The sequence below is a fragment of the Phodopus roborovskii genome, unplaced genomic scaffold (assembly GCF_943737965.1).
Source record: "Phodopus roborovskii unplaced genomic scaffold, PHOROB, whole genome shotgun sequence".
Taxonomy (NCBI): domain Eukaryota; kingdom Metazoa; phylum Chordata; class Mammalia; order Rodentia; family Cricetidae; genus Phodopus; species Phodopus roborovskii.
Window position 1 is genome coordinate 7474122 of NW_026126645.1, and position 10879 is coordinate 7485000.

Consider the following 10879-nt stretch of genomic DNA (forward strand, 5'->3'; position numbering starts at 1 on the left):
TTCTTGGGCTGTCCCCTAGGATCTACCATCTTGGCCCTCCCAGGCTTCTCTGTGACCGGTGTGTTTCGGGGTAGGACCCTAGAGATCTTGGATGGACCAGGCTGGACAGATGGTGAAAGCAGGGACACTTACTCCTTTGGACACAGCCTGGCAGAGATGCTGCATCCAGTCAGCCATCTCAGCCTCGCTGTTAGCACTTAGCTCCAGGCAGGGCCGGTCAGCCAGAATGACCTGAAAGGCGTGGGGCCGATCTGTGGTGTTGGATCTCCGGCAGCCACCGCACTGCTCTCCCCTGAGCCAGAGGAGGGTGAAATGGGGGTGAAGAGGCTGGAGTGGGTGAAGTATGAGACACGGGGCCTCGGGCTCTGGCTCTAGGGATGTTTACATATGCTTGGCAACCCTGCCATTTCTGCATAATAGTTCTTTACTGTTTTGTTTCTTTTGAGACAGGGTCTCATGGTAGCCCAGGCTGGCCTGGAACTTGTTATGTAGCGGAGGATGAACTGGAACTTCTGATCCTCCTGCCTCTACCTTCCACACTGGACTAGAAGTGTGCCACTGTACCCGGTTGCATAACAACCTGTATCTCCAGAATTGCTAAAAATCCCCTTGGGTACCCAAACATGGAGGGTGCAAAGGCACTCACTACGCTTGCTCAGAACCAGTGTCCACTCATCCACTTCCTTTGAGTCTGCCACTCGCGGCGTGGGGACTTGCTGGGAAGGGGCTACCTTCTCCAGACAAAGGGCGCCTCCCCATTCATCCTGCCTCGTTACAGCTTGCAAATCCCAAGACACTAGTTGGGGGTTGCCGAACAAAGTGAGGTGAGGGACAGAAGGACAGCAAGCTCCCGGCCTCAGACTCAGCCAGAGCTGACCTCCAGGCAGGACGCCTGCCCAGTACCATCTTCCTGGGACACTTACCCCATGTTCACCGAGAGCAGGGGGATGACATCAGTGCGGTCAGGATACTGGTAGAGGATTCCGTTGCTGCAGGGTCACAGTACAGTGAGGTGAGGTGTGGCTAAGAGGGTCCCAGCCAGGGGTCCCTCATGAACTGGGTGGGAACTAGGGACCTGCTTTCTATGGAGGGGGTAAGAAAGGAATCAGAGTGGCTGGGGAGGACACTGCCCCTTCCTGGGCACAGCTGAAGGTCTGTCACCTGACTTGGGAATCCTGTGCCCTGAGAACTGGTTACATGGAAAAGCTGACCCCACAGCACTGTGGAGAAAGAGGCATCGCCCCAGACCTCTCCTGCCAGGGACCTGACACATCCCCTGGGCCCGCCACCGCCGGGGCTCCCACCTGAGCACCACGAAGCAGGGCTTCCAGTGTTCCTTGCCCAGATAGGAGGTGCCAGCCTTGTAGTGCAGCATGCCTTCTTTGGTGATGGTACCCTCAGGTGGTGAGCAGTGGCAGGGGACAGGGCCCAAGCCCTCGTCCATGGGGTCCTCCCAGTGCACAAGCCCGTAGAAATGCACACTCACTGTGGATGCCTGCGGGTTTGGGCAACAGACAAAGCAGATAAAGCCTTGGCAGAGCCTCAGCTTACCCATAACAGTGATAACAAGGTAACCTCAGGACATGCCCAGGAGCAAAGCCCTTCCCATGAGGTGACTGAGAAACACTAAAGGCACCATTTCTACCATCTAGCCTTAATCCAAGGCACGCCAATGTTGGCATGCCACTCGAGTTCCCTCCCTAGCCACTGACCTCACATTTGGATTCCCGGGCGACAAATTTGGCCAGTGCCAACTTCTCCATGGTGGCATCAGTCAAGATGCTAGGGTAGGGTGGTTCCCGGCAGCCTTTTATCATGGCTGACTTCAGAGACGCCAAGAAGAGCCTGTGCAGGGAGTGTGGTTTGCTGTCAGAGGCCTGGGGACAGGTCCTTGGGGACAGGGTTCCGTCCTGAGAACTCCTGGCCCAGAGCTAACAGAAACTAGGGGCTGAGGATGCTAGAATTGGGGTGGCAATGAGGCCAGAGCTCTGCATCCCTGGATGATACCCAGAAAAGGCCTGACCATTCCTCGTGTCCATGGGGCCTTGAACTCTGAATGTAAAGGGAGACTAGACAAAGTGTTGCTCAGTAGGACTTGCCCATTCCAATCAGTGCTGATAGAACCTCATCACATGTAAGTCTCATGTCCGTAGACCAGGGCACACCCAGGACAGCAGCCAGGCTCTTGTGTCTCCCCTCCTATTGGACCTCACACCAGCCCCTTTCCTTTCCATGGGTCCTGGGGTGCTGAGGTCACCTGGGTTGACGTGAGTCAGTCGGTCAGTTACTGTTCACTTCCCTGCCTCTCTAAGCAGACCACAGGCTCTTGGGGGAACAGGTGGGTGTCTGCTTTTACCCACAGCCAGGGCCAAGCCCATGGCAGATGTTGTTTCTCCTATCCTGTTGAGGGATGGGGGCTGACACTCACTCAGCCAGGGCCATGTCCGCTGTGTCCAGCAGAAACTGCTTCCTGCGGTTGGTGCACACCAGCTTGACCGTCTGTTGGTCGAGGCCAACCTGCCAGAAACCACACAGGGCTTGGCTACTGCCCAGCATAAGGGGCTGCGTGGCCAGAGTGAGGGTTAGCTGGGATCAGAAAGGGAGAAACCATACATTTGGGGTCACTACTAGGACAGCCCTTGACTAAGATCTGGGGTCTGGCATGAGTTCAGGAAGATGGTCAGAGATCTGGTGCAGGAAGAGGCGTCTTTGCACTTGACTCCTATCTCCACCATGTATGCAGAGGCCTCTGTGGATGTTGGTACCCATACCCAGGATGAACCCAGATCTAAGTGTGGGTGGCCTGAGAAGCCTCATACCCAGGCAGGTACACCGACTGCAGAGCCTGCACTCACCGACACATAGTCAAGTTCATTGTAAGAAACAGCCTCTTCCACCAGGTATGGCTTCTCTGTGGCCCCTGAGAGAGGAGACCACAATACCTATTACCCTGGCTGGCCTTTCCCCCTCCCTCAGCCCCATTTTATAAGACCCAGCCCCGTTGCAGAGGAGACCTCTTCTTTACTCCGCAACATGAAGTGACAGTATAGCAGAATGAGAGACAGGGTGCTCAGCCCAGCTAGCAATACCTCCCGTGGGACACCTTGTCTTAGTAGACTACAGTGGGGGGGGGGAGGCTGGGGAACGAACGGGAGCTCCACCCCACCCACTCTGGCCTGGGGCAGCAGGCACCTTTCCGAAGCAGATAGACGTAGCAGTCTGTGAGCAGCACATACAGCAGCTGCAGGTTACCCTCCATGTGCCCGGTGCTCATCCGGATCATCTAAGAGCCCAAGCAAACGGGAGTCAGCTTGCACACCTGCCCTGCTGGACACACATGCACGCTCGACAGTGTGGGAGACCTGATCCGCTCCCCAGTTCGGGAACTTACTTTGAACAACTGCTCTTCATTTTCTCTAAAGACATGGATCATCAGCAGCAGTAGGTGATTGTTGTCTACTCTGTGACAGGGACAAGGGCAGGAGCAGGAGGGGTCAGGCAAGAGGTCACACACCTTCCCACCTCCCACCAGCAGGCTAGACCTCCCACCCTTGCTGGGCTGGCAGATCCTGCACCGGGTGTAGACAGCCCTCACCTGAACTCTGAGGGGTGTGTCATCTCTGAAGGGCTGCCCTGGCCCTCGTCTACCCCGGAGTCCTCCGCGCTGCTCAGGCACGGACTGGGCTGGTCTCGCTTGAGCTTGCAAAGAGCCTCCTGGGTTACAAGTTCAGGCTGGGACACAGGCTCAGGCACAGGCTCCTGACTGACCAGTGGCAATTGGGTGTCCTGTTCCTGTGGCTCTGGCTCCTGAGTCTCCCCTTGCACGTCCTCTAGGGGCTGAGATGCCTGTCTCTCTCCTCTTCCTCCCTCTTCTTCTTGGATAGCAGTCGCAGGGCTACCAGGAACATGCAGCGGTTGGCTAGGCCCTGCAGGGTCATGGTGGCTGCCACCTGGTGCAACAGTACTTGGACTCTCGACCGTAAAGCGGTAGAAGTCCATTGGGGCTGGAAGCCCCTCACTAAAGTCACCAAATGGTGGTTTCTCCGGGGCCTCCCCGGGAGAGCCGGTCCGAAAGGACTGATCTGGTGGGTCAATGTGGGAACACCACGTGCTTGGGTCCAGCTGTCCATGGAGCTTGTCAATGACCTTGCTCAGGGGCTGTCCTAGGCACTCCATGGAAGTGTCTTTCATCTCCGGGATCAGCAAACCCATCTGGCTTAGCTCAGACTGCTCACTGCTCTCAGTTGCAATGCTGGGCCCTTCTCCTTGCTCCTGCCGGGAGGCAAGTGCAGGATCTGGCAAGTCCCGCTCCAGGCTTGGGGTGCCCACAAGTCCATCACCAGCCCCCTGCCTAGAACATTTCTGGTGGCTAGAGGTGGGATGGAGTGGGCTTGCTTCCTCCTCCAATTTGGTCTTTTTCTTCTTACCAATTTTCTTCTTCTTGGTGACCCTGCGATTGTAGTGACAGAGAGGGAGTTAATGCTTTACTACCCACTGGGTACATGCTGGGTCAGAGAGACGGTCCAGAGTGTATGCAGTCTTGGGCAGTACAAGGTGACAAACCTAAGGTGTCCTGATGCCAGCAGGATGGGCAGGAGGGACAATCAAGAGAGGCAGGAATGGCTCTCAAGCAGGCCTACAAACTCTAGCTGATAGAACTGAGGTAGCAGCCAGGCCTGCTGGTACAATCTTATGGTCCCAACACTTGGGATGTAGAGGCGGGAGGATTATGAGTACAAGTCCAGCCTGGGCTACAGCCAGACCCATCTCAAAAACAAAAAGAGGAAAAAGAAGTCTACGTTAAACCAGGCCTGGTAGCACAAACTTATAATTAATCCCAGCACTCGGAGGCAGAGGCGGGGGTCATTTAAGGCTAGGCTGGTCTACATAGCGAGTTCCAGGCTAACCTTGTCTCAGAAAACCAAACAAAGCAAAACAAACCCGACTGAGCTAGCTATGCCTGTCCAGGAAGCACACAGACCACGTTTAGTTAGACCAACGACCCTCTACTCCCCTTAGAATGTGAACAAACCCTTTCCATGAGGTACCATTGGGAATAAATGATTTGCCCAGAAACACCTCAGAGTTTCTGGGTTTATCATCTTGGCCCTACACTTTGGTTCTAAGATGGCTAGGATGGGTCCAGCTGAGACACTTCAGGGCTGAGTCTCTCAGGTTCCCATGTACTTTAACCAACCTGAAGGAGAATCTGTGTGAGCAGGTGTGTGTGAGTATGTGTGAGAGAGAGAGAGAGAGAGAGAGAGAGAGAGAGAGAGAGAGAGAGAGAGAGAGAGAGAGAGAGAGAGAGTGTGTGTGTGTGTGTGTGTGTGTTCCAAACCCAGACTCTAGGGAGTAATGCTCCTGCCTCAGGCCAGCAGGTTGACAGGATATGGGGCTTCTTTCCTCATTTGGTGTGAAGGGTTTTCAGAGCAGGCCCAAGGGAGGTCAGAGAGCTGAGATGGCTCTGGCCAAGAGACCCCTCCTTTGCACCCTTCTGTCCATGTGTCAAAGACATGAACCGTGAAGCAGGCTTGACTAGAACCAAAATTAGAGAGATCTCAGAATGTATGCTGATTTCCCAGCACTGGGAGGCTGGGGTAGGAGGCTGGCAAGGTTGAGTTCAACCTGGGCCTCATACATATATAGTGAGGCCCTTTCTTACAAAACAAATATAACAAAACAAATACTCCTGGGAAGAAGTCTGACCTGAAGGTAGTTGCTGGCCCTGGATGGGCTGGACAAAATGCCCCGAAGCCAGCCAGCTGTGGCTGCTGCCCAGGCCAGTCCCTCCAGGGCTTGAACCTTACTCCAAGATGGAAGCTGTGTCCATCTCAATTCATGTATGGGAACACTAAGCCACAGGTAATGGTGTCTGTCAAACAGGTGCTTCTGAGAGGTGCTAAGGTCATGGGGGCAGAGCCCTCTGAATGGAACCATGGCCCCTATGGAAACAGCCCAAGAGAGGTTTCTACACTCTGACATGTGAATACACACAAGATGGACACGTGTAAACATGGAAAGGTTCCTCCCAGGAACTGCGGGTGTGGCACCCTCACCTGAGATGGCACATACATGCCTTTAATCCCAGCACTCGGGAGGCAGAGGCCAGAGGATCTGAGTTTGAAGTCAGCCTGGTCTACACAGTAAGTTCCAAGATGGCCAGGGCTACACAAAGAACCCCCCTCCCAAAAAAAGTCTGCTCTTCGCTTGCTCTGTTACCTGTCTCTGTGATGTCCCCTGCTCTTGGGGAAGTCCCTGTCTGCCCTGGATTACATGGTGAGGACAGAGGTGGACACTGGGCTTGGTGCTCACCCACTTTCTCCCAGGCCCTGCCCTGCTAACCTGATGACTTCAAGCTCTGTGCAGGCATCTGACTGGTCGGGGGCCTGTGCCTCTTCCTTCTCCTGAGAGGTAGTGTGCACAGGGGTGGTGTCGCATGATGACACAGCCTCGGGCTGCTCCTCGTTGAAGGGGTTATGGCGCTGGGTGGGGCTCTTGGTGGATGTCTTGCTACTGGTCAGGTCTGAGGCAGTGGAGCGGGGGCCGCTAATGGTATCTGTGAGGTCTCCATCTGCAAGGACAAGAAGACAGGACACAGACAGCCTGTCAGCCACCAACTGGGCCCCAGAGAGTACTTCATCTCAGGGGAGGTGGGCGAGTTCCTCCCAGGGAACCCTGACCATGGTGGGCCTAGTTCAAGGGCAGAGGCCCCAACCCACAGGACATGCAATTGATGCTTCTGAAGACAAGCGACGGGGACACGCTCTTTAGTCACTGGGAGCCCTTAGTACTCACACTTCGCCAAGTTCAATTAAGGGTCCACAATGTGAAATAGCTTCCAGGCCTAAACCCTGGGCAGGGCGGCACACCTCCTGAGACAACCCCAAAGCCCCTCCTGTAAGGATTGGGGGTGCCCGGCAGCCCCTCCGCACCACTCCGTGTGCAAGGTGACACCCAAAGTCCTCTGCATGGCCCCTCCCCCACAGACAACAGAGAACAAAGGAAGCGAGAAGAGGTAAGGCTGGGGAGCACAGGGAGGGGAGCACGGGACCCAACACAACCGATGACAGTGATGACAGATCAGGGACAAGATGAGATGCAGAGAGAAAGGGACACTCCCCCAAATCTAACAGGGCTCCCGGGACAGAGCCAGGCACCCCTCTGAGGGTGAGCTGGAGGATGCTGTTGCCTTTCAGGGAGGAGCTGATCTAACTGGCCTCCACTCTAACTCGCTGGAGTAGGCAGATGGGGGCACGATCGCAGGGGCTGCCCAGGCAGAGAGCTGAGGCCCGGGGCCAGCTGGTGGGACTGCCTGGGTGAGGGCAATGGCCACTCATACTCTAGCAGCTGGCATGTGCACATCCTGCTGGCCACTACCACCTGTGCAGAAGAGGGAGGGACACGCTTCCCTAAGCACACCAGAAGGTCCAGGCCTGCTGGCTGACACAGTATTCTGTTCCTCTTTTTTTAAGTGGTTGTCTTTTCTCATTTGTATCTTTTGAGATGGGGGGGTGGGGAGTCCTCACTATGTAGCCCTGTCTGGCCTGAGACAATCAGCCTTCATCCTGCCTTAGGAATGGTTAAAAGTATTGACATCTCTGTCACGAACATGCTAGGGACACTCTTCAGTTTCCCTGATTGGAGCCTAGCTATCAGAAGAAGGGAGCCAGAGACCCCCAGAGGTCTCCCACGGGGATAGAGACATCAACCTCTCTCATCCCCCCAGCACTTGTCGCTGATTGTGGAAGGGGTCACGGGAGGTGAGTGAACAGACCCCAGGGCCTGGATGCCTAGCAACTTTATAAAGAGGACCATAGATCATCCTGCCCAGCCCTGCTCAGGACCCTAAGTCCTGCTTTCCTCCAGGCTGAAGGAGACAGTGGTCCCTTAGCCAGGTGAGCCACCACAGTGGGCCAGGGAGCTTTTCAGTACTGAAGAACTTGGAGAGTCACTGTGGTGATGACTATAACCCTGCCTGGGCCCTGGCCAACCTGAGCAGGCTGGGCTATTAGCTCCTGGGCAAGATTTACTGGTGGAGGAAGGTCAGAGGTCATGGCTGCCTGTCAAGTGACTGTAAAAAGTGTCAGGAGAGGGTTAGTGGTTAGAGCCAGAGGGAAAAACCAACGCCAACATTATGCTTCAGAAAAGGTGAGAGGGAAAAGATGTTAGGTGGAATTCCGGGTGTCACACTACCTGCACTCAAACGCACTCCTCAAAGCTACCTTCTTGGCTGAGCAACACAGCTGACCTCAGGGTTGGAGCCCATGTCTCTCACACATCACATGGGAAAATCAGCTCTTGTCCACTGCTCAGGTCACCCTCAGGGGGAACCCCACCTCAGGCAAGAAGGGGTGCCTGGGGCAGGAGCTCTTTGGGAAGGGAGTCTAGGACAGCCTCAAATCTAAGGAGCAGACATTTACCTTATCAAATGGAGACCCCACTTGGAGTAAGTCCTGCAACCTGGGAGTCCCTGTGTGAATTTGTCTAAGCCCCGGGGGAGGGGAGAGTCACAGACAGAAAATAAAAAATGTCCTCAAAATGCTGATGCCCAGTGGACAGAATAGGAAGCTAAACTGCTTTAAAACTCCAAGGAGAGCCAGGCCTTGGTGGCTCTCACCTTTAATCCCAGCACTTGGGAGACAGAGGCAGAGGCAGGCGGGTCTCTGTGAGTTCAAGGCCAGCCTCGTCTACAAAGCTAGTTCCAGGATGGGTTCCAAAGTAATACAGAGAAACCCTGTTTTGAAAAACCAAAAACCAAACCAAACCAAAACAAAAAACAAAAATCTCCAAAGAGAATCTCTTCATCTGAGGCTTTCACATTGACTCATTTATGGGTTGGGGCATGCTTATGCATATCTAGAGGTCAGAGGATGCTGTGTGTACCCAGAGGTCAGAGGATGCTGTGTGTGTACACAGAGGTCAGAGAATCCTGTGTACACAGAGTCAAAGGATGCTGTGTGTATACACAGGGATCAGAAGATGCTGTGTGTGTACACAGAGGTCAGAGGCCATTTGGGGAAGACAGTTCTCTCCTCCCACCATGTGGCTTCCAAGGGAAAAAATTCAAGTGGCCATGCTTGGTGGTAAGCACCTTTACTTGCCAAACTATCTTGCTGGGTCCTCCTTGTAGGGAGTTTCATCTCTGCCTGGGCAGTTTCCTCACTTGGATCTCAATCCATTAGGGAAAGCCTGAAGGGATCAAGCCTCCATCTTTCTCTTGGATGCTCATGGTGGGGATGGGAGTTTATCTTCCCTGTATCTCAATGCATCCCTCCTCTAGAACAGGGTTCCACTCCACTGAGCTAGGTCACACATATACCATTAGTATAACAACGGGGACTGACATTAGGAGATGGCCTGGTGTCTGTGCAACAGTAACTTAGTGACTCCTGAGTCGCCTGTGGAAAGGCAGGAACACTCCCTGAGAGCACGGCTCCTGGGCAAGCTAAGGCCAAGTTCCCCTACTGCAGAATTCCACCTACTCCCACACCAGCTGTGGCGTCATTATGACCAAGGACATTGTTATAGGTAATAAGGAGCTGATTTTGACACATGCAGCAAGCCCGGCGTGGAAATGTTGCCAAACAGGAAAAGAGGGTCACAGAGGACTCTGTCCCACCTTCCCAGTCTGTGCTGGGTACAGACGGCACTGCTGGAAACACATCTCCAAAATCATAATCTATAAAAACGAGGGACAAAACTCACGATTAGAAATGGGCAGTGGAAGGAGGGAGGTGGGGGCAATGGGTGGAGACATGGGACATGGGAGGGGAAAGGGAGAACTTCGTACACGCTGCCTAAGGGCCGACTGTGACCGCGGCTGTCCAGAGGGCCACTCCTTCCCAACCCAGAGCCTGTTCTGTTGCATAAGAACCTGAGTCTTCTCGCCTTCCTTCCCCCTGAGGCCCTCTGGGTAATGTCCTCTGGCTAGAACTAGATAGTACAACCTCCATCCAAGGATGGCCTGGCTGCTTCTTCAAGGCTGGGCCTCCTGACCCCTCCTCTAGGGTAGCTCATGAGACCCCCTGCCAAGGAGACCCAGTGGCTTCTTCACTTGTCCCATAAGCAAGTAAACAGTGAAAATCTTTTTATTATTATTAGTTTTTGGAAACATATTTTCATGTAGCCCAGGCTGCTCTTGAACTTGCTACATAGTAGAAAATGACCCAGAACTTCTGATCCTCTTGCTTCTACCTAAGTGCTGGGATTACAGATGTGCACCATCATCATGCCTGGTGTTTGTGTGTGTGTGTGTGCTGTGTAAGCATGGGCTTGCATGTGTCAGAGGACAACCTTCAAGTTCATTCTCTCCTTGAATGGTGGGATCCCAGGATCAGTCAGGGTTGGCAGGTTTGGGTGGTATGGCAAGTGCTTTTTAGCCACTGGACCATCTATCTCCTTAGCCACAAGCTTGGGTTTATGCAGCGCCAGGGATTGAGCCTAGGGCTTCAGAGTGCTAGACCAGCACTCCATCCACTAACCAAACTGCTAGCTCCTGCAATGCAAATCTTGCTGAAGCAAGTCTGAAAGTGGGACACACAATCCATGGCACAAACAGAAACAAAGAATGAGGAAGTCAGGTCTCAGTGGAGGCGACCAAAGGAGCTGAGTGAGTCCTCGGAGTCCACCTCCCGGGGGTGAGGTTGAGTGAATGAGATCACATCAAGGAAGCCTAGGTCTCACTGAAGTGCTACAATGGCCAGGCTTATGAACACCAACACCCAAGGTCTGAGGAAAGCCAGGGTTTCTAGCAACCGAGCTGAGCTGAAAGGCCACTCACAGCTTGTCGGTTTCAGGGGGAATAAGTCCAGCCATCTCTGAGCCACCACGGTGGAGCATTGGGAAGGAATGCCCTGCCCCCTCAGATGGCCTGCCTCTC

The 10879-nt window shown here is 54.0% G+C and overlaps 1 protein-coding gene across 2 annotated transcripts in view; it reads right to left on the minus strand.

Annotated features, from left to right (window-relative positions):
• The window catches only part of Plekhm2 (pleckstrin homology and RUN domain containing M2), a 35204-nt gene that overhangs the window by 2139 nt on the left and 22186 nt on the right, over positions 1 to 10879 (minus strand). The window contains exons 7-17 of one of the 2 annotated variants that reach the window (XM_051173740.1): positions 9620 to 9679; positions 6343 to 6571; positions 3596 to 4450; positions 3392 to 3461; positions 3193 to 3283; positions 2856 to 2920; positions 2429 to 2517; positions 1713 to 1845; positions 1305 to 1495; positions 924 to 989; positions 133 to 292 (exon numbers count right to left, since the gene is read on the minus strand). In XM_051173740.1, coding sequence (XP_051029697.1) covers positions 133 to 292; positions 924 to 989; positions 1305 to 1495; positions 1713 to 1845; positions 2429 to 2517; positions 2856 to 2920; positions 3193 to 3283; positions 3392 to 3461; positions 3596 to 4450; positions 6343 to 6571; positions 9620 to 9679 — 2009 coding nt within the window. The remainder of the gene's footprint in view (positions 1 to 132; positions 293 to 923; positions 990 to 1304; positions 1496 to 1712; positions 1846 to 2428; positions 2518 to 2855; positions 2921 to 3192; positions 3284 to 3391; positions 3462 to 3595; positions 4451 to 6342; positions 6572 to 9619; positions 9680 to 10879) is intronic. The other variant, XM_051173741.1, reaches the window with a different exon arrangement.